Source organism: Pezoporus flaviventris, unplaced genomic scaffold (assembly GCF_033815535.1).
Source record: "Pezoporus flaviventris isolate CSIRO_AGI_PZ_B2104156 unplaced genomic scaffold, CSIRO_AGI_Pfla_v1 ptg000031l, whole genome shotgun sequence".
Classification (NCBI taxonomy): domain Eukaryota; kingdom Metazoa; phylum Chordata; class Aves; order Psittaciformes; family Psittacidae; genus Pezoporus; species Pezoporus flaviventris.
In genome coordinates, this window is record NW_026892579.1 from 65,006,731 (window position 1) to 65,029,877 (window position 23,147).

The 23,147-nt window shown below is 40.1% G+C and overlaps 1 protein-coding gene across 11 annotated transcripts in view; it reads left to right on the top strand.

Moving 5' to 3' along the window:
* Positions 1-23,147, top strand: part of USP34 (ubiquitin specific peptidase 34) — a 137,036-nt gene that overhangs the window by 7,977 nt on the left and 105,912 nt on the right. For all 11 annotated transcript variants that reach the window (XR_009744734.1, XM_061461589.1, XM_061461595.1 and 8 more), the window contains exons 2-5: positions 12,770-12,857; positions 16,180-16,600; positions 21,992-22,042; positions 22,204-22,353. Coding sequence is in view for 10 of the 11 variants with exons in the window: in XM_061461589.1 (XP_061317573.1) it covers positions 12,770-12,857; positions 16,180-16,600; positions 21,992-22,042; positions 22,204-22,353 (710 nt within the window). In the remaining variant the exon portion in view is untranslated. The remainder of the gene's footprint in view (positions 1-12,769; positions 12,858-16,179; positions 16,601-21,991; positions 22,043-22,203; positions 22,354-23,147) is intronic.

Consider the following 23,147-nt stretch of genomic DNA (forward strand, 5'->3'; position numbering starts at 1 on the left):
AGGCTCCCACTGTACAGAAGAGAGTTTCTTAGTGAGGGAGAGAAAGGTTCTCTGTATAGAGTGGGGTTTATGATGTACTTTTAATTTTTTTAATTCCTTGCTTAAATGTAGCTCATCTGTTAGTTTTACCAGCTCAGGTAGCCGGTAAGGCAGGAGTTTCGCAAGCTAAGCTCTGCATTTGTAGTCCTCAGGATGCTGGGACAACATGAAAAATAATCTTGCCATCTTCAGGAGCAAATGGTTGTGATGATTACTCAATGCTGCAATTAAGCATAGTTGTGGCCTTTTCATTTCTGTTGTTTAAGCACATGTTGGGGTAATTCCTGTTTTTCATTTTGTGTAGCAAATCAGCAGTTTCTAGAATCCAATATGTGAAAAGGTGAGAAGCCATTCTTAACTTCTTTTCTTGTATGGGAATCGATTTGTAAATCTGAATGCTAGCCCTGGGTGTGCAACTGCGAGAATCTCTGTGGTTTTCTCAACACTTGGTAAAAATACTCAGCTAATTTGTAGTTTTCCAAAGTTTTACTTTTGGAATTTTCCAGGTCTGGCATGTATGGTAAAGGTGGACTTCTTGAGAAGATCTGGTGCAAGTGCGTTACAGCTGTATGCATATCCATAGAACTCCTCAGGGAGGTTTAGTGCTGGAACAGCTGGTTGAAGAAGTTGAAACTTCTCACAAAAAGCACCTTTGGGTGAATGTGTAGAAGGTCTGTAAATAAGACTTCAAAACTACACAACAGTTGAGGCACAGTTTCTAGATCAGCATCCATCAGCAGATCATTGATTCCCATCTAAGAAGCGAGCGGCAAAGCTTTTTGTTGCCTTTTTCACACTAGGTTGAAGAAGACTCAGATTTATTGCACTATTTGATTCATTGACTTTTACTTGAGAACTTTAAGTCTGTGTAATTGCATGCAGAAACAGAGAAAAGTTCAGGATGAACGCTAAAGGAAGGCAGGGCACTGTGGTCATTAAATATGTTAGTCAAAAGGCTTACTGTATACACTGCTCTTTAAGACTGTATAGATCCCTTAATAGCTGTGAATGTGCTACTTCCATACCTGCTGTGCTATTGAGCAGGCAGGGATATTTTTTGTAGCTCCTTTTTGGCAGGTTCATGAAGAATAACTGGAGCTTTCTGCAAGCCTTGGAAAAATTGTCTGGTGGTTTTTTTTTCTTCCAGCTATAGAAGTGCATCAGTTCTAATTTCTGACTTGTGTAAAACCAGTGCCCTCAAAACATGAAGTATTTCTCTCCACTTAACAAGAGTAGACGTCCCATTTTTAAACTGCAGGTGGATTTTTCTGGAGAAGGTAGTTTTCCATTAGCCTCCTACATGTTCTCTGTAGGAAACCGTAGGTACAAGACGTGTACAAATGGTGTGGTATTAATGTGTGTGTTATATGCTGTGTTGTGCAACGTTCATTGTCTTTGTCTCCGTTGCACTTCTCAACTCATTTTGGGGGGATTTGGTAACTTTTAATGAGAGCGTAACTTCATTTCCAAGAAGGGGTCAGTTGCTGTTTATTAGTCACTGACGTGTAACTATTAAATTCTTCGTCATTTAAGTTGTAGTACAACCCCCTTTGTTTTTACCGCTAGTGAATTTTTGGTTAAGTGTATGTGAACTGAAACCCCCTGTGCTTTTCAGAATCCCCTTCTGCTGGGGGTCTGCTTCTTGCAGATCCCGTGATCTGTTTTCATTCTGAACTCTTTGGGCATCAACAAAACCAACACTGTTTTCACTTGTGTACTCTTTCTGTTTGGAGAACCTGTGAACAGTGCTGGAAATGGACAGTGGCATCTTTGCAAGGGAGGACAACTCCAGGAAAGCTGTAGAAGCACCAGAATATCACAATCTACTGGGGAATTTGGGAAATGGCCTATCTGTGAAGGGCTTACCTATAGCACAGTTTATTCCACCCTTTTCAGTCACCTAGTGTTTTGACAGGAGGCATATGGTGGAATTACATCCTTGGCTAACATCACCAGTTGATACAAGAGTCTGAACAACTTTTATTTTCCTTCTTGGAACTAGTATAGGATAACACTGGAGTGTGAGCTCAGAAGCCCGTTGAAAGTAGGTCGTTTTGCTTGGTTTAAGGATGGTCAGTGCAGTAAATTGTTTGCTGCATTGGCCAGTTTCTGACTTCTTTCACAGTTAAGAATTGCTATTGGTAGTTATGGTTGAAATAGCTGTGTTTTCTTCCTTTTCTGACCTACTGTTTTTCTTAATCTTTAAAATTAAACTTTTAAACTTTTACCACAAAGTATTTCAAGTATGAAGTTTCAGTATTTGATCTGCAGATGTAGTATTTCAAGTAATACAGTCTGATCAAGTCGGTCAGATTTGAGATCAGTTTTCATCACAATCTTGGAAACTTTCTGAGTCTTAACAGTGCTAGTCTCAATCTTTCCAAAGTGAGTTGGCTTTGTGCATTGTGTTTAGCCATAATTACAGCTCCTGACCTATGTGTCCTTGCTGATAAGGGACTAACAAAACAAGAATGACATCTGTAAATATGCTTGGGGGGGGGGAGGATATGCTTGTTAGGAAGCTTCACTGCATCTTGGAGATACTTGTGTATATATAGGCCATAGGCTTTGCTTTCAGCCTGCTCTTATTTCTTTTAGTCTCCAAGCTTTCAGGAAAAGTCAGTCTATAATTATGCTTTATCCAATAAATTACTACACTGTTTCAGTGGATTAGTAAATACAGATTATCTAGCAAAAGTCGAGTGCAGTACTGGAGCCTCTATGTGAAGGTTGAGGGACAATGCAGCTTTCCTGCTTGCCTATCCTTAGTATTCTTACTGTTTTATTCTCCCTTTTCAATGATGGTTCCTTGTCTCTGTTGATGGAAACAAATCATACTTTGGAGTTCAGATACTCAGCATGCTCCTCTTGGAGCTGCCTGAAACTCCATTTAGTATAATAACCCACTGCCCATTTATCTGCCTTATCTCTTTGCTTGAGCAGGCTTATATATACTTTGTAAGAAATAAATGAATCGTATATGCCTCTCACAGATTTTGTCCTTAACACCTGGAGCACCGTCATTAGGTGCTTGTGTTGTACTTCTACTGATAATCTGTTGCTTCTTACTGGCTGTGGTGGCTCAGTCCTGGGCCTTTTCTTTCTGGTAGTAGGGGGGAAGCTACTGTTGTTTTCTGTAACTGATTCACAGTGTGCCAAGTGGTGCAGCTGAACTCATTTGCAAGGTTCTCTCTTGAAAATAGAATGCTTCCTGGAGTACCTAGTTTAATTTTTGTATTCCTTGCTACTTTTAATTAAGAGAAAACCTCTTTTTAGCTTTTGGAACCTCATTCATGCAGTTAAATCTTTGTTCTGCTTTTGAAATAGTTTGATAAACTTTGAGGTTTATGTTCTCAAAGTAGTTTATTAAAAATTTGGAGCTGGAGTGTTTAAAGAACAAGAATTCAAACCCAGAGTTGTTCAAGTAGTGATGTTGTTGGTTTTGCAGTTAATATGTTATTACAAGGAAAGAATGCAAGACAGGCTGAGAAAGTTGGGGGTGTTCAGTGGGGAGAAGAGAAACTGTGTGGAGACCTCAGAGCAGCTTCCAGTATCTGAAGGGGGCCTACAAGGATGCTGGAGAGGGACTCTTCATCAGGGATTGTAGCGATAGGACAAAGAGTGATGGGCTCAAACTGAAACCATTTGGTTTCAGGAGAAGTTCAGGTTAGGTATGAGGAAGAAGTTCTCTACTGTGAGGGTGGTGAGGCAGTGGCACAGGGTGCCCAGAGACATGGTAAATGCTCCGTCCCTGGCAGCATTCAAGGCCAGGTTGGACAGAGCCTTGGGCAGCATGGTTTAGTGTGAGGTGCCCCTGCCCGTGGCAGGAGATTGGAACTGGATGATCTTAAGGTCCTTTCCAACCCAAAGCATTCTGTGATTCTGTGGTTCTGTTTTAAACAGAAGTTAAGCAATCCTCTATCAGAGCAGTAGTTTTGGCATTGACAGTCTCAGCCCTAGCTTTGAAATGTACCTTGGAGTAGTTAGTGATACGCTTGGAAATTTAGGGTTTATGCAGTGCTTGTCCAATCCTGAATCAATTCTTTAAGAAACTTGTGGTGGCCATTGTCAAAATATTATGATGGGCAGCCTGACTTTCCACGTGTAGTGCAGGTTTTGGAGCTGTCAAGCAGACTTCACTGTATGGAAATACTACTTAAATTGAGCCGATTTATTTTCTTTTTATTGAAAGAGGAACTATAACAAGTTTAATATAAAGATGAAAATGCAGCCTTCCCAGAATTGTAATGTCTTATCTTGGAGTCAAAGACAATTTACAATACCGAGTTAAAATAGGACTCTGAAATAAGACTAGTACTTTTTTTGGGTTTTTAACTCCAGTGAGTGGCACAAACGCTTTGAAATTGCTTTACAGGATTTTTCCTTGGTAATATATAACTTGCTTTTCCCTGGTGAGGGAGAGCTGCAGGATCTTTGCTGCTGAAAATCCCAAGATAACAGAAGCATTAGGAGCACAAAGATACCACAGATCTTGTCACAAACACTTTCCATCTGACATGGCTACCAGTGACCCAAAGCTGATAGACCCCACCATAGCCAGGCTCACCCTTGCTGTACCTGTAGGCTGCTTCTCCCCTCCCTCAGGCTTCCATGGAAATGCAGCAGCTTACACACTGTGCTGGTCTTGAGCGGCCTCTGTTCATTCCTGCTATGTGGTGCTGGGGGCAGTAAGCCCTTTCAGAAGCTGAGGGGTTGGAAAGGACAACGCTGAGACTTCTGGTGAGTCGTCTTGGACCAGCAAAGCCAGAACGATACGCAGTTTAGTCCATCTTATTCCAACCATATACTCCATAGGCTCATCTTACACCGTTTCCTCTAATGTTTGATCAAAAAAGCCATATCCATGTTACACAGTATTTAGCTGATGAAGCTCATTCTGCTCCTGAAACATTTGATGAGTGGTCTTATGCCGCTCAGTATCTGTGCCCCCTCCATGCTGGATATGATACTACTTGTTCTTCCATCACTGGCATAACCCACCCTGAATGGTGTATTTAACATTCCCATCTAGTCCAGACCAAATTTCTGCTGCTGAGTAGTGCTGCATAGATATGAAGTGTTTGTGGGCTTTGAACTGTGGATAACTGTGTGAACAGTGTTGAGTTTACACAGCAAAGTAACTTTGCTTTGCTTTGTCTGAAAGCTGCTGTGCTGCTTCTGGACCCAAGCTGGTTACTGAAGCAGCACAGTTGCGTTTTGTGTTTGAGGTGATGTATCTAAGAGTTTATTCAGATTATAACTCATCTGGATAGTTCTGGGTAGAACCAGCTCTACTGTTCTGCATAAATTATCAGCTGGTAACAGATTTGACTGCATTTAAATTATGTGAACTGTTCTCCTTGGAAGCAGTTGCTGCGGCATGTTCTATTTGGGAAGGTGAAAGGCAAAAGATCTTAATATTATTCAGGACAGCTCCTGACTGAGGTAGATGGCTATGGCCATTCTGAAGGTGGCATTTTAACCCAAAGCAATCAGTGACCTAATTCTAAAAACTTTAGGATGGCTTCACTTTTGGAAGATGACAATTTTTATACTTCATACAGCTTTTCAGAGTCAGCTTCTGCTGTTCTGCTTCAGACTACATTAGCATATCATGGCAAATAGGTGTTTGCTGGAGAAAACAGAGATAAGATGGAAAGAGAAATGTGGAGATTCAAATGGAGAACTTGGTGGTGTTTGCAGGGAAACAGGGAGGTAGTTGAAGGTAGCACTTACCTAAGATCAGCAGATTTGCCCTGTTCAGGTGAAGTTGTACCTTCAAAGTGCTGTCTAGCTGATGAGCATACCAAAACTTGTGCTACTCCTAGCTGTGTAACTATCCTATGCACTGGAAAACTGAATTAAAACACTTTAGGCTGTTCTGATCTGGTGGTGGCTATGAGGAATTAAGCAGGTGCTGAATAACCAGCAGGTGACTGATTTGGGGGATAGTTAGAGGACTAGTTGGAACTGCTTTTTCCATACTCTTCTGAATAGCTTCTGTATTGCCATATATAAGAACGTAGTAGTGTTTAGATGTGCAAATCTGTCAGATTTGCTGAAATTGCTTTGATATTCAAAAGTTCAAGTGTCTGACAGAGGCCAGTAGTATGTTCACAGTTTGCTTTTTCTAAGGAAATGAGACTTTAAGAGGGTTTCTAATTCCTGTCTGTAAGTTTTTATGTTGTCTCTCTGGTATTTGTTTTGTAATCTCTGTATACTTCGTTGTAATCAAAAGCTTGCAGGAAAGCAATGAATTTACAAAGTTGGAATATTTATAGATATAAAACATGTAGAGGGTGATTTAGACTTCACATGAATTCAGGTTTGTTGTGGGCTGGAAGCAGGTATAGTTACCCATAGTGCTGTGCTGTAGTGGTATGGGGAGGGTGGGCATTGACAACTCAGTATCGTAAAGATAGCATGAAGGTGCCCCAGAAGCGCCTTACAATAGGATTATAGAATTTTAATACTATATTATTTTGGGTTACAGACCTGATTTTCCTACATTAACCTGACATTAGAACGATGTGTCTAATACTGAAGAATTAACTTGCTTTTTTGTTTGACAGTACCTTCTACCATAGTGCTTCAGCACTCTTTGGTTATGTGGGTCTAGTCAGTATTCTGGGGTGCTTTTGTTTTATGGAGACTGAAGAGTGGAGACAAGACTGTTTTTTCCTCACTAAAAAGTTACAGGGAAGCTTGGACAGTTAACTGTCACCATTGAACTTCAAGTTGACACTGTCCTTTTAGATCCTTGTCAAAGATGGCTTTGTAAAGGCTTGGAAGAGCTCTGGTGAATCAATCTGAGGCAGTCATGAATTCTTTATAATAAAACAGTAATTCTAATAAATGGAAGTAGAAGGGAACTGGAGATGCTAAACTCTGTGGCTATCATCTCACTTATTGATCATAAGCAAAAAAAACCCTCCCTACAAATAACAGAAAACATCTCAATGCATAAAAATATATTAACTTGCTGGTTCTCTATGTGAACAGTGGTACTTATACAGAAGATGGTGTATATATTTCTTTCAAGATTAGTATTATTGTCCCTAATACTGTTTCTTTCAGTGTATGGCTCTGGTCTCCTGTATTTAGTAAGTGTCAGGGAACAATTTCTGAGCAGAATGTCCATTTTGACAGTGATCTAGTGTTTCCCATGAGAAGCTGCTACCAGATGAGGTTTGGGGGAGGAGAGGAAGCGTACTGTGTATGCAACTGTACCTTGTTACACTTTGAAATATGCAGAAATTAGTTAAATCTATTAAAGTTATCTATTGTTGACTTTTTAACTATATTATGTTTCTGAAAGGAGAGAAGATATGCTTTGGAAAATGATTCTTTTTACTTGTCATTTTGTACTTGGTGTGATAAGTGACCTTTGGATATAAGATATTCCCCACAAGTCTAGAATGATAGTTGTCCTTGAGGTCTAATTACAGTCTGTTCCTGTAGCACTGAAGTTCTTGCTAAAAATGCACTTATGACCTGAGCTTCATTTGTTCATAGCTGAAATGATATTGCCCCTTCTTTGCAGTTGATTTACATTTTGTGTCTTTTTCTTGGGTTAGTAGCCGTGTTAATAGTTGGGGGTTTTCTTAGCTTGGGAGATTGTGTTGGTTCTAGTACTATAATAAACTTTTAGTAAATCACCCTTTTGTGGAACATAAGGTATATTGCCCAAGTTTTCATTTAAAGCAAGCCAAGTAAAATGGGAGAGTAAGGAAAATACTCTTTTTATCCCAAAATATTTAAGTCTTCACTTGGACCATTGTGTGTTTTGGCTTCTTGTCAGCTACTTGAATAAACAATTGCATTTTTGAGTCTGTCCTTTTTTAAAGAGCCTCAGAAAACTTGCGCACCAGAAGATGTTAACAATCAAGTAATAAAGAATTATTACTTTGGGGTTTTAAGCAGCTCAGCTCTTTCTATATGGTGTTACTGTGTCCAGAAAGATCTCTAAACCATCTTCTTGTAAAGATTCGGTGAGATAAGGCATTGCTAGTATGCAGAAAGACCCCATTTCCGATCTTGTGTATTCGTAGAGTATATTTAGCTAGAATTTATATACATACTGTCTGTCTTTCTGCTGGTCTCTGTCTTGGATGTGTCTGTTTAAGGCCTTCAACATTTCTTTTTTCCCATACTCTGATAGTAACCGTATGTTTACTTTCTTTGCATATAGATGAGCAGCATTAGGGTGAAATTACTCCGGATAGGATGGAGAAGGTTTACATCTCTAGTGACTATAAAGGCATTTGTAGCACCTTCTCTCAGCCTCACACTTTGCTTCCCAGACCTTACACAGCTCCCACCCTGAGTATTCAGTGGCTTACAAAGCCAACTAAAATGGGAATGGGTTTTGGTTAGATTCATAAATTGAGTTTGCTCAGTTCCCAGTCTGGCTTTTGGGGTTCCTGCAGGAGCAGTAACGGTTATTGAAATACATGGCTACAGATGCTGTTAGTAGTGTTGACTTGAAGTGGGTTGTGTTGATTTTGAAACTGGATCTAGTGCAGGATGAAGGTGTTTGTGTGCATGGAAAGTAAGGGGAAAAGAAGGACTGGGGGGTGAGAAGGTCTAAGGGGCTTTAACGGAGAAGACAGATATGCTAGGACAGATTTAAGGAAGAAGAGGGTTGAGCTCAGGTATGAGTTATGGAAGGCATCGCTAGTTGTGAGTGCCTGGAGAAAGAAGCAGCTGCTGGAGAAAAGGGTGAAGGAGCTGAGCCTAGTGTTAGAGTACCACTGCTGAGAGAGCTCATGGAATGTCTGGCTGTAAAGCTCTGTAGCACTTACTGTCAATTCTGACTGATTAGAGCACACAGGCAGCACTTGGATGTGCTTCAGATGCTCTCGGAGCACCTAAGCATGCCTTAGCACACCCTGTGGGAATTGCTGCCTTAGGTATGAAACTGGGGGTAGTCAGATCCATTGCTAGAAGGAGGCTTGTCACAGGAAAGTTTCTGGAAAAGTTTGGCATGGTGGTTTTTGCCAGGTTAGAAACACTGGAAGTGTGACAGTTTGGGAAGCAACAGGTTAATAAGGAGGATCTAAGGCATGCAGGATGCTCAAATATGAGCGAGAATAAAAGCACCTGCTTTATTTATGTGTGAATGAGTCTGTTTTAACTACTGGCCCATTCAGGTTTGAAGAAAACTACTTTGACAGGAGAGAGACATCATCAGTAGTGAAATCATACGCAGCAAGGGAGTCCTTCCAGAACTGACTGAAATCAACAGATGCACTGGAATGACGATGTGTGTGTTTCTATCACTTTTCTCTCTGTACTTAATTAAATAATAGGCTTCATAACCAATTGTTGGTGTACTTCAAACAGCTGTGTCCCTAAAGAGCGGTGCTATAAATCGAGAGTATCCACAAAGTTGGTATTCTGAATAAGACAAGTATGCAAAAGCCTAAGATTTAAATTCTGGTTGGGAGGACATAAATTAGCTGAGCTGAAAAATACCCTTTCTGCTAAGGAGCAAAAGAGAGCTTCAGCTGAGGTTCAGTAGGAGAGTCCTAGCCAGATATGTCAGTACCCTTCTTAGAGTGGTACAGACTTCTGCAGCCTCTGTCGTTGCTGCTGTTTTGTGCTCCCTGAGTATATCGGGAACAACAACAATATTATCCCTTTCAGAAGAGCAAAGGGAAATGGTGTATGTAGCCACTGTACTAATTAGAATGATTAGTGAATAAGCCCAGTTGAAGCTGTTCTACATGTGAGATGTAGAGTGTATAAACAGGAGCATAACAAGTTTCTCCAATGAGTGCATATACCTCCTGATTTTTCTGACCTGAGGCGTTAACTTCAGTATTTCCATAACTTCTCCCTTCCGTACACTTTATGTGGAATTACAGCTTTTAAAGTACCAGTTTACTTTGAGTTATGCAGATTTTCTTATCCTCATAGAGGGAAATTTGGGATCACTTCAAGCTATTGCAGTGAAAAGGCTGCTCTGGAAGTTGAGTTACCATTCTACTTGTTAGTGTGTGTGTGTTTTAAGTAGGGTGATGTGGGGCTGAAAGGAATTTTATGAAGTATATGTAAGATCCTGCAAGTTAGAATTAGGTTTGCTACTAAATTACTGTCAGTGGTTGTTGTGTAAAGTTTGAAACACTGCTCACAACATGCACAAAATGAAGGTTTTATGAACCTTTTATGCTGGACAATTCTGGTTTTAGATACTATCTATAGTTTAGGATCTGTCTTTTTGTGGTGAGCTTGACCTGAATTGTTTGACAGTTGTTGGTTTCTTCAGGGCTGTGCTTTGGCCTTAAAAGAGTCAAGTGCCATGGTAATTTTTGTTGTTTGAAATAGAAAGTATTATCAAGTGATACCTATCTTCTAGTCTGCTTGTCACTTCTGGACTGTGCTAGTGTTAGGTAGGGATCTTCAGAGCCCTCCAGGAGTGAGACAGCAAAGCAATGTTTGAAGTTTAATGGTATCTTACAGAAATACACAAAAAGCAGTCTCTTAGTATTTGTATGTGTGCATATATATGAAAATCTGTATGTATGTGCATATGTAATGTCATTATTTCAAAGAATATGTATTTGTTTTCTGGGATTATCCTCTGAAGTGATATTCCTCTGAGCTTCACTTTGTGATCTGTGCCAGTAGAATTTCTCATTAGCTTTAGTTTCTGGAAATCTGTATTGATAGATGCTGGAGAAGGACTCTTCCGGGTCTGTAGTGGTAGCACAAGGGGTGATGGGTTCAAACTAGAATAGGGGAAGTTCAGGTTAGATACAAGGATGAAGTTCTTTACTGTGAGGGTGGTGAGGCACTGGAACAGACTGCCCAGAGAAGTAAATGCTCCATCTCTGGCAGTGTTCAAGGCCAGGCTGGCCAGAGCCTTGGGCGACATGGTCTAGTGTGAGGTGTCCCTGCCCATGGCAAGGGGTTGGAACTGTGATCTCAAGGTCCCTTCCAGCCCAAACCGTTCTGTGATTGTATGATCACATAATGCCTCGTAGGGCTGGGGCTGGAAAAGAGGTTAAGTTTCGGATGGACCACTCGGTGGATAAAGAACTGGCTGGATGGCTGCACACAAAGACCTGTGGTCAATGGCTCAATGTCCGGCTGGAGACCAGTAATGAGTGGTGATCCTCAGGGATCGGTGTTGGGACCGGTCTTGTCCAACATCTTTGTTGCTGACACGGACAGTGGGATTGAGTGCGCCCTCAGCAAGTTTGCTGATGACACCCGGCTGTGTGGTTTGGCTGATACCCTGGAAGGAAGGAATGCCATCCAGAGGGACCTCGACACGCTTGTGAGGTGGGCTGATGCCAACCTCATGAAGTTTAACCATGCTAAGTGCAAGGTCCTACACCTGGGTCGGAGCAATCCCAGGCACAGCTACAGGTCGGGCAGAGAAGAGATTCAGAGCAGCCCTGCGGAGAAGAACTTGGGGGTGTTGGTTGATGAGAAACTGAACATGAGCCGGCTTCAGTGTGCGCTCACAGCCCAGAAAGCAACCGTATCCTGGGCTGCATCAGAAGGAGTGTGACCAGAAGGTCGAAGGAGGTGATCCTGCCCCTCTACTCTGCTCTTGTGAGACCTCACCTGGAGCATTGTGTGCAGTTCTGGTGTCCTCAGCATAAAAAGGACATATAACTGTTGGAACAAGTCCAGAGGAGGCCACGAGGATGATCAGGGGACTGGAGCACCTCCCGTATGAAGACAGGCTGAGGAAGTTGGGGCTGTTCAGCCTGGAGAAGAGAAGGCTGCGTGGAGACCTCACAGCAGCCTTCCAGTATCTGAAGGGGGCCTATAGGGATGCTGGGGAGGGACTCTTCATTAGGGACTGTAGGGACAGGACAAGGGGTAACGGGTTAAAACTTAAACAGGGGAAGTTTAGATTGGATATAAGGAGGAAATTCTTTCCTGTGAGGGTGGTGAGGCACTGGAATGGGTTGCCCAGGGAGGTTGTGAATGCTCCATCCCTGGCAGTGTTGAAGACCAGGTTGGATGAGACCTTGGGTGATATGATTTAGCGTAAGGTGTCACTGCCTACGGCAGAGGGGTTGGAACTGGATGATCTTAAGGTCCTTTCCAACCCTAACTATTCTATGATTCTATGATTCTGACGAGCTTGGTCTGTTGGAGAACCTTTGCCACAGAGCTTGCTTGAGAGGTGGATTTGTGAGCATGTAATACTTGAAATTCCATGTGAAATACGGAAATGATTCCTTATTTTTGTTATAAATGAAACAGTCAAGAGGAATGCTGACATTCTCCATCTGAGTAGCAATTAAATAATTGGAGAAGTGAATGGAAATTTAGAGCAGAGAGGAAATGATAATTGTGCTTTGAGAGGAATGTGGCCAGTAGACAAAATCCAGTGCCCTCATATATAATCAGCTGATGCGTAAGTGGAGATGTGAACTGTTACTGATAGTTGGGTTATTACAGTGTATAAGCATTTTTTAGATGGAAGTGGGACATTTGATAACACCTCATTGAAATAGTTGGGTTTTGAATTCAGTACATGACTGTTCTAGTTTCTTGCTGTAATACATGTGGTAAGCATTTATCACGTTGCCAATTAGTTCTGGTTAAATGTCAGTATAAATGTGTGCATATGTAAAAGTAACAAGCATCAATATAGCTGGTCTGAAATAACTCATGGTCATCTCAAAATGCAGATTTCTAATAAAAACAGCAATTGCATAAGGTTTTCCTGCTACTAACACATTCGTGGTTTTGTTTTCTTTAGTATCAGACATTGAAGGTGCTGATGGGTTGCAGCTCAGAAAGGAACATGCCCTCAAGATATTTGCTTACATCAATTCCTGGACACAAAGGTAATTTTGGATGGAGATTGAGTGTTGATAATGAAGGATCTCAAGAGTAGTTTTCCAGTCTTAAAAAGTAGAGTAGAGTGAATTAGAATGGGCAGGTTACTAATGTGTAGGTAAGTGATACTTGGACAGTAAAGGGCATTTTACTTCTTATAAAAATAAACGTTAGTGCATTTTGGGCAAGGTGTATTTTGAATCTGATTGGCATTCTGATGCTGTAATAATTGTGTAGCAGTAAATACAGCTATACTGCAAAGATAAATGTGTTGCTGCTTTAATGTGAAATTCCCTGAGCAGCTTCTGTGGAAGTCGTGTAGGGTAAGAAGAATTTAAAAGAAGATCACTCTGAATGGGGCCATCATGTTAAATTTTTCTCTGTGTCTGGATGCTCTGAGTCAGGATGATGAATGATTGCAGCCCATAGCTACTAAACTGATAACGAAAACCCTTTGCACATGGTTCTTTTAAATCAACTTTATTATTCTTTCTAATCTATTTACTGTTGTTGTTGTTGGTTTGATTTTAAAGGAGCTATATCAGCTCTTCTGTTTACCTCACAGCTACGTATTTTTTTCCAGCACAAGGAATTGTATGAATATTACCTTTTATAAAGGATCTGCAGTAAGGATGTTTGGAGTTCAGTGTTCAGTGGTGGTCACAAGACCAAACTGGATTGTAAGAAATGTTGGGAAAAGCATAGAGAATAAGTTGGAAAAAATTATTCTGGTATTTAGGAGACACCCAAAAATAAAGAGAAGGTCACATTTGGGTACCTGCAAAAGGAGAATCCTCTTTTTCTCATCCTGCTCAACGAAGGCACTCAGAGCAAATTCATCATCTTGTGCAATATGCTTTTAGACACGGAGAAGTAATTTTACATCAAAATAAAGAGCAGCAACAGAAAACAGAATAGCGTCATTTCTTGACAGGGCCTAGATCCCAAGTTTGTCTCAGAGCAGCTGCAACAGGGGTGTTTTCCAGGTCATCATCTGCCTAGAGTTTTGTTCTGTTCAAGAGCTATAGCATGACAAATGCAACCTGAGGAAAAACTGAAGACTTGATAGCATTTAACTCTTTATCTTCTGATTTCTTTTTACCTTCCGTATGTATGGTTTCATACTGTTGAAGAGTATGGAAACCAGTTCTTAACAGAGTCAGAGTCTAGCAAAGAGGCCACAAGGAGTTTTGCTTTACATTTCAGTCTCATGTCCTGTTTCTACTCAGCCGAATTCTTCTCTGCATTTGAGAGTTGTGCTTGTTGGTTTGTGTTTGGAGCCCTCCTTAAGAACTACTTTTTGTTACCTGTCCTTCAGATCTCTGCTTTCCTTCAGAAGAGCAGCTGGCAACTCAGTCTGAAGAATACCTTTTGATTTGTAACACGCTCATAGATCACAGTAGATAGATTTGTAGCGCACACATTCATAGATCATCAGGTTTTGGTGGAGTTCTTCCTGTGAACACATTCGGATATATGAAGACCTAAAGGTTTTGCACAAACCTCTATCTTGGAAAAAACCAAAGTGCCTTTGTCCAAAAGGGAATTTTCCACTATTGGTTGGCATTCAAATACACATACATGAGAAGGAGTCACCAGACTGTTTTCATTATTATTGAGAATAATTTATTACAATCAAGTGAGCTAGTAATTTGCAGGCATAAATGATGGACCTGTTGTACATAGCTTTCCTCAAAGATAAATGCTTGAGGATACACTTGGGTTTGCCTGCAATTCCTGTTGTCATTTGTTATTACGAAAATACATTTACAAGTAAATCGCAAGGATATCTTTAAAATGGGTGAAGGCAGAAGCCACTTACACGCTGTTAAAGTTTTTTTTTTCTTCCTGCGTAGATGGAACAAAATGTTTTAGATGCTTCCTTCACTGTTATCTGTGTTGGAATTAGGGAATACTGAATGTTTTCTTTGTGTCTAACCCACTGAAAAGAGATACCTGTATTCAGAGCATACCTGCTTTAAGAGCTGTAGCTCAAGGGTATTTTTGTATTCTATTGAGAGAGGCAGCACCCTCTACCTGCCATAGTTCTGAGCCCTCTGTCTTGTTTTTTTTTCTTACATATTATAATTTATTAAGCCCAGTTTCTAGATTAAATGCTGTGCTTTGCAGAAGAACTTTTTAATCACTTATTGGTGACTTCTTGCCCTGTCTCTTACCTGCTGTTTCTTTCAGAAATGGTATGTGTAATTTTTATATTACTCTAGTATCTGAGAACTCTCATCATGACCTGGAGTCCCTTGTTCTCCATCTCACAGGAGAAAGGTCTCTACTGGAAGTAGACCGGCTTATGTAGCAGTTACATCATTAGAGTTTGAGTGACAAAGAGCTGAGCCCATCTCAAAAGTTTCTATTACAAGCATGTAGCCTTCAATGTTAGTCTTCATTGAAGCACCCTTGCTTATTGACTGCTTTCTTCTTTAGGTTCTTCAGGATTTAGAGCCTTTTAGGAGGCTGCCCTCCACCTTTTGCACATAATGAGGCAGATGCTTGTTTGTATGCAAGAATCAAAAATTCCCAGACAGTAGGTTGCAGGGCATCTACCTTGGGAGGTTTATGCACCCAGAATCAGTTTGAGATATGTTTGCCCACAACTAGAGCTATATCACAGTTCCCTAACTTGATGATTATTATATTGATAAAGGGGTGGTGCATAGTTTTTCCCCTTGTTCTTTCATTTTAAGTGTGAGTAAATACTCAGGAGAATAATCTCCTAGCCTACGAAGTGAAGAAAGTCACAAAGATACTTCATGCTGCTTTTTCCCACATGGGTAGAGGGTGCCAGTGTGCATGGGGTTTCTATCCAAATGCAGATAAATGAGCTGAAATACCCAAAACAAAATAATTTTGCAGCCCTGTTGACTTAAAAATAGCCATAATGTGCTCTTACAGGGTGACCAGCAGGTGAGGTGTTTATTGCAGTGAGTATCACTAGAGATAACCAGACAAGAAACAATTCAGACACATACTGAGGAACATTGCTGCTGCAGTAGTACAGTGACCTTGCTCCTAAGATTTATTTTGTATATTTTACTCCCAGTGGCAGCTGCTAAACGATAACAGGAACTTTATAGTTTTGGTAAGCATTTGGAAGTAATGAGATGTTCGCAGGGTTTAAGGAAGGCTCTGTGATTCCCACTTGCTGCTGTGTAGAGCCTGTTTCGTTTGAATTGCCTTACTTTTATAGGTCTGTCAAACATTTTATTGTTAAAAGCATTTTAATGTGAAGAGTTCTTTTGGCCAGTTTACTTGTTCTGCTGTTTAGCTGCTTCAGGAGTCTTTATTTCTGTTTTTTTTTCTGTTCTCTTGCAGACAATGTCTGTGCTGTTTCAAGGAGTATAAACATTTGGAGATCTTTAACCAAGTAGTCTGTGCGCTTATTAACTTAGTGATTGCCCAAGTTCAAGCTCTGCGGGACCAGCTCTGTAAACATTGCACTATTAATCTCGATTCAACATGGCAAGATCAGAGTAATCATGCTGATGAGCCCCTGAATGTAGAAAGAGAGTGTCATGAAGAAGAAAATGGAGAATGGCAAAAATCTATAGAGAAAAAATTAGATGCTGCAAGAACTTGTATCCTGACAGAGGAGGAGCCTGCAAAGAGCTCTGATGCTTTTAGCTTATGGAGCACTGATGAGAAGGAAAAGTTGTTGCTGTGTGTGGCAAAAATCTTTCAGATTCAGTTTCCTCTGTACACTGCTTATAAGCATAATACTCATCCCACAATAGAGGTATATCTTCTCTTTATCTGTATATTGAATTGTTTTTTTCTCTTTACTGAGTAGACTGTGTGTGTTTGGTGATAGTTGCTTTTACACAGGAGGGGCAAATTCAGCTCTCCTGTTGACTGCAGTAGAACTTTTCAGAGTAACTTGTTAAATGACACATACTCTTACGCTTTCTTTAAAATATGCTTAATTGTTATAGGTAATATATTGATAAGTGTTGGATGGAACTGTACACTGAATTATTGTACTGTTTAAGTAACAGGAAGGCAAAAAGGGAACTATAGCGAAGCCTTTCTTCCAGAAGGTAACCCATTAATAGTTTACTAATTTCTCTTCATGACAGTCTGTGGTGCTAGAGAAGCAAAGCTTCATAAACTAAACTTCGTGCAAGACCAAACTTTCTTGTTGGAAGTGCTGTTTAATTGACTGGAATAACTGAGCTCTACACAAGTAGCTTTGTTCTCTGGTGCTGATTTTCCTCTGTGGTATTTGTTATGGCTACCACTCACATTTTCCATCTTTTCTTCTAAAAAGAAGAAAAACACCAAAGAAAGAAAAAGCTCAAAAATCCTTCTATGTTTAATTCAGTTTCTGAAATGAAATATGATGGTGTTAGCATTTACTAATTGAAACAGTGCAGTTCTTTGAAAGGTTGGACATTGATCCAACTTGTGGTAGTCTAATAACAAATAAACAGTTCTTGTATGATATTTGTATGCAAAGAAGATGTGTATTTAGCTATTAAAAAAAGCTTCTATCCAACAAACTTTGGAGCAAGTCGAAGTGGAGAATTAAGCTATGGTTAACTCAGTTTTTATTTTGCAAGTTTGGGGAGTTCTGTTGGAGCTATGAGTGGTCAAGTTTGCTTCGCAAGCTTAAGTCCAAAATCGGAAGTTACCAAGTCGTATATCATTTTTGGTTATGTATGCTAAGATTGTCACAAGATATAATCAGTTCTTGAATCCTGTCATACCTGACAATAAATCTAGTTAAATCCTGTAACACAGGGAGGGGTTTGGGTGGGCTGGATTTTGGTTTCTGGTTTTATCCCAAAATACAGACTCATATAATGGTTTGGGTTGGAAGGGACCTTAAAGCTCGTCCACTTCCAACCTCCTGCCACGGGCAGGGACACTTTCCACTAGAGCAGGTTGCTCCAAGCCCCTGTGTCCAACCTGGCCTGGAACAGTGCCAGGGATGGGGCAGCCACAGCTCCTCTGGGCACCCTGTGCCAGCGCCTCAGCACCCTCACAGTAAAGAACTTCCTTATCCCAAAATACATGTTAACAGAGATTGTCTTACAAATAGACATGTATAGAAAAATGAGGCAAAGTCAGGATTTGTGAATTTCATGTTTCCCATTGTTCATTCCGGCCTGCCTTTTAAACTTCCACCAGACATAAATAAATCTGTAGTTTAGCCTCTGCAAATAGGAACTGGGGAGGGTAGATCCATCTTGTCAGTTAAGTAGTCATTGATTTATGTCTTTTAAGTGCTTTATCTTTTGTGCTCCCATGGGACACCTACTGAAACGAGCTTCATAGGAATATGCAATGAACAATTCTGGAGCAGCTTTTCTATGTATAGGCACATTTGCTTCTTTTAAATGACAATTTCATATATTTTATTTTTTTTTTTCTTCTCTTTCAATTTCACATCCAAATGATAAAAGAAGATCTCAGAGTGCCTGGTGGGATTTCTCTTTTCACTTGATGTGCAGCCATAAAGTGATTTGGACACAGATGTGCTGCAGATTGCTGTACTCTGACTGGCTATCACTCTAGACATAGTAGTCTGTCTAATTTGAATTATTGAATACATTCATTAGCTATCCTAAAAACATCATTTAAAGGCAGCTGAGATGGAAAAATACTTTGCTGAGGTAACAGAGAAGCAGGGGAAAAGTTCTTTTACCTTTCTGCTAGATTTTTTGTGTTGCCAGCTATGGATTACAGAGGTATCTGCCAGATTTGTGGTGTATCTCTTCCCTTTTTGGGGGGGGGGGGCATTTTTTATTTGTATTTAAAAGGTCAATGTCCCTCATTTTTCTCACAAACTGAGCTTTTCTGTATCTAGGACACACCAGGATTCTGTTATTCTAAAGCAGTAACATCAGCTGTTTTAATGTCAAAACTTTCTGCTACCATGAGTAACTCATTTACTGAGGTTTAGAATTCAATTTTGCATTTCAGTCTAGAGCACATCTTAGTTAAATTGAAGCAGTTATTAGTCCCAGTAATGGGAGCACTTTTTGGTTTAGATCAGGCTGGAACTCGGTCCTCAAGGGATCATAAAAGAAAAATCCCTGGTTTAAGTGTCTCTATACTTGTAAGCTCCACAGATTGCCGAACAGACCAAAACTGACAAGAATTCGTTAGGAGAAGCTGGTGTAGCATTTCCCCCTCTCTCTAAGCATTTCTTTTGCCCTGGAAAAAGGGACATTTTCTGCTGCAAAACAAACTCCGATCCCCACTCTCACAGTCTTCAGAAATTCCAGATTCTTGAGTTTACCCAATTCTGTTGAGTCATCACATCCAGTAAGGTTTTACTTTGCCTAGAAATGACCGGTTAGGCTTTCACAGGGTATTACTACCTCCTGGTAAGGATTAGCAGTCAATACTGCTGTTAGCCTTTGCTCTGTAGACACCTCCAAGATCTTTGTTGTTAAGACCAGCAGACAAGGCTTGAAGTCTAAACCTTTTATCAGGTGCTTGTCAAAGCCATTTTACACTTGACCATCTAGTGGAGAAGAAAAACATTAGTGTGAAAGTAGGAGGTTTTCCCTAGTTTAGGAGTTCATGAAGTTGCATGAAAATGAAAAACAAACCAATGTTTGTTGGTAGTCAAAGGGTGTCGGACTGTATGGGGTCCTACACATTCTTTCCTTAATGTGGGTTGAAGAATTATTTCTGTCCCTTAGAACACTTCTAAAGTGAGAGTGTGAAGACCATGGAAGCCTGATTGGTAGCTGGAAGGACTGTGGACTCAATAGCAGATGCTGCCTTGAACAAATAGCCTTGCAGAGGGCAGAAATTAACCAGAAACATGCTGTATATGAGGACAGTGAAACTCCATCACGTGGAAGTAACTCGAGCATACTGACTAGTGTCTAGTCTTGACCTGTGTAGCGTGAACATGAGTCTGTATAGACTTACAGTTTGTCTCAGTGTTGCTTAAACTGATGAGAAGCCTAATGAAGAATGTCTTTCTGCTAAGTTTGGATTTCTGAATCATCACAATTAGTTTCAGCCAGCGACAGGTCAGCTCACTTCAGGACATAAATACTGAAACAATCTGTAAAGATAACATCTTGAAACACACCATTTGCTTCTGTTGAAAGCTACCACTATTTTACGTGAGGCCTTCATGTCTATTTTTCATCCCAAATAATTAACTAAAAATACTCTTATACCAAGATTGTTGTCGTACCTCAGCTAGTACATTTTATCATAGAATCATGGCATGGTTTGGGTTGGAAGGGACCTTAAAACTCACCGAATTACACACTCCTGCCACAGGCAGGGACACCTTCCACTAGAGCAGGTTGCTCCAAGCCCCATCCAACCCGGCCTTGAACACTGCCAGGGATGGGGCAGGCACAGCTTCTCAAGGCACCCTATGCCAGCACCTCAGCACCTTCACAGGGAAGAACTTCTTCCTTATATGTAATCTGAATCTCCCCTCTGTCAGTCTAAAGCCATTCCCCCTTGTCCTGTTACTTTATGCTGTTGTAAAAAGCCCCTCTCCACATTTATAGGCCCCCTTTACGTGCTGCGTGGCTACTTCCAGGTGTTGTGATGCAATGGTGGTTTTTAATGCCATATTAGATTCCTTTGAGGGATTTACATATTTTCTTATAAACTCGGTCTTAAGGAATTCTCAGTGTCTTTTCTGTTTCACGGCTGCGAGACCAAAACTCATGATTCCAGGCTCAGTCTCTGAATTGCCACACTTCTGGTGTGCTTTCCAGGACTCATGTAACAGACTTTTGTGAGGTTTTGATTTCTGGATGCTAAGAACTATAGTTCACTTGACAACAAATCTCTGTTTTATTTAAGAAAACTAATAAAATTTCTCACATTATTCCTGCTGAAGTTTTCATGAGCAGAGTTCTCAACACCTTTTCTTGCTACTTGAAAACATACCACCTACTGGCTTCAAAGCTGGTTTAAAAATAACAGGAGTATCACGAGTTCAGGCATGACTTAGAGTTCAGCAGAAGATAAAAAAGAGAAGAAATGCTTAGCTAGAATATGAGCACATTGAATAATTCAAACTTGTATCACACTTAATCCATCCAAAATTGCTTGCCTCCAGCATCCCCTGGTACAGTTTTAAGCAGCTTACTCCTACATAGCTATTTGAAATATAGTCAAGAAACTTCATTTGAAAAATGAACTTTACATTAAACTTATATTTGATGTGTGAATATGAGACCTGGGTGTTTGGCATGGAGGGATAGGAAGGAGAAGAATGTGTGCTGTAACTTCCTAGAAGTAGCCATGGCAATGTTGTGGTTTTACAGCCACACTTAATGATACCTTCAGTGCCCTTCTGCCCTCAGCCCATGTGCAAGATGCACACAAATATGTTACAACCCCAGTAAAGAAAATTCCTGCTTTATACTGCCCAGCGAATGGATGTTACGAGCACTAAAAAGAAAAGCTTTTTTTTTCAAACCCTTTCAGTTTAGTACTTCTAGAGAATAGATTTCTTGTTCCAGCAAATAGCTAGCAGATTGATAGGGTGATACAATTCCTTCCCCCTCTTCAGTTAGCTTAATTCAGTATGAAGTATGCCATTTATTTCTTATGATGTGTTTTGTTATAGATGAAAGAATATAGTAGTGAAGGTAAAGAGTTTTAATATTCTAATGGGAATTAATAGCTTGACAGTTTAGCCCCTTAATACATTAGAAGTGAGGTTGTAGAACGCTCTACACTTCATCTAAATGCAGCTGTTTGGATAGATGTCTCATCTTTATGCAAGAATTGCATTAAAAGTACCTAGGTTGGGTCTGTTCTGTAATTCTCAGGCTGGTGTGCAGCCAGACTATCCCCTTGCAGTATTCCTGTTGAAGAAATTGGTGATCTGAAGCAGGGGGTGGGATTGAGGAATAATCTGTTCGTTCAGCCACTGAAAGCTACTGCTGTGATATTATTCTAAGTGTATATCTGTGTGCTTATAAATATGTCTTAACAAAGGTAAAACGGTGAACTGGAAAAGTATGCTTAGGAGTGTGAAAATGGAGCAAAGCTTCAGCTTCTGTCTTCCTCTAAATTAGGATTTGGTTTTTCTGTTAGTTGACTGTAACATTTGTTAAAGGTCAGTTGTTTTTATTCTAAACATGGGTTTATTGCTTCAGTTAATTTTACTCTTTTTCTTTTTAAACAGGATATTTCTGCTCAAGAAAGCAATATATTAGGGGCGTTCTGTGATATGAATGTAAGTTGTCCATTTCTAAGTAGGTTCACATTCCCTAGACACTTCTGTAGCCACGTTCGCTCCTCCTCATAGATTTGTGTTGTACTAATGTAGCTTTTGAACTTCCTGTGTGTCTGATCTGGTATTAATTGTTTAAATTATTCTTTTTTTCCTCTTTCTAGGATGTAGAAGTACCATTGCACTTGCTTCGTTACGTTTGTCTGTTTTGTGGCAAAAACGGCCTTTCCCTCATGAAGGATTGTTTTGAATATGGAACCCCTGAGACACTGCCGTTTCTTATAGCACATGCATTTATTACAGTGGTATCTAATGTAAGTATTGTCTTTAAACTGGTTAACCTTAAACAACAAAAAGTGAAAGGACTGAAGTCTGACAGAATTCTGTAGGATCATGGAGGGGGAAAACCACTGGATTTTCCATGTTAGGAGAGTGAAGTTTGCTGGACCACCGAGCACTTTGTCATCTAAACTCTGTATATCTCCTACACTTATATACCAAGATTATAACAGCCTAAGAAAATACGTACAAGAACATTGTCAGAGGTCATTTCTGTCCCGGAAATTGTGTCATGGAAATGTTTTAAGGTTTCTCAGGTTATATTAACTTCTTACCTGTTTTCTGTGTGGCACAAAGGAAATGCCTATGGATTTCTTTTCTTCTCAGTTTTCTGTGATTTTATATCATTTCACATGTTTGCAGCACAGAGGTAACTATCTTTTATTTTCACTTGGCTTTAGAATACATATCCTTCATCACTTCTGCACTTTGAAATACCGGTGATTTTGGACTAGCAGAATTGTGAATTGATTTTAGTGGAGATTTGAAGGATATTGGTGCTGCAAATACAAACCAGTCTTTGAAGGACATATGAAGACTTAGTTTAACGTGAGAATGTGAAGTCATTGACCTGTCTTGTAGGTGTTACATATGGCCAGAAAGAAGAACAACAGTTTGTTACACCTTGTAGGGAGTGAGTTTAACAAAATTTTGACATTGGTTGCAATTTTAAATACTTAAAATCAGATTCTTCCTTCCACACATCTTCCCTCCTTCCTTGTTCTAAATAAGTGTTGTAATACGTTTGCATGGAGGGAACCAGTGACTG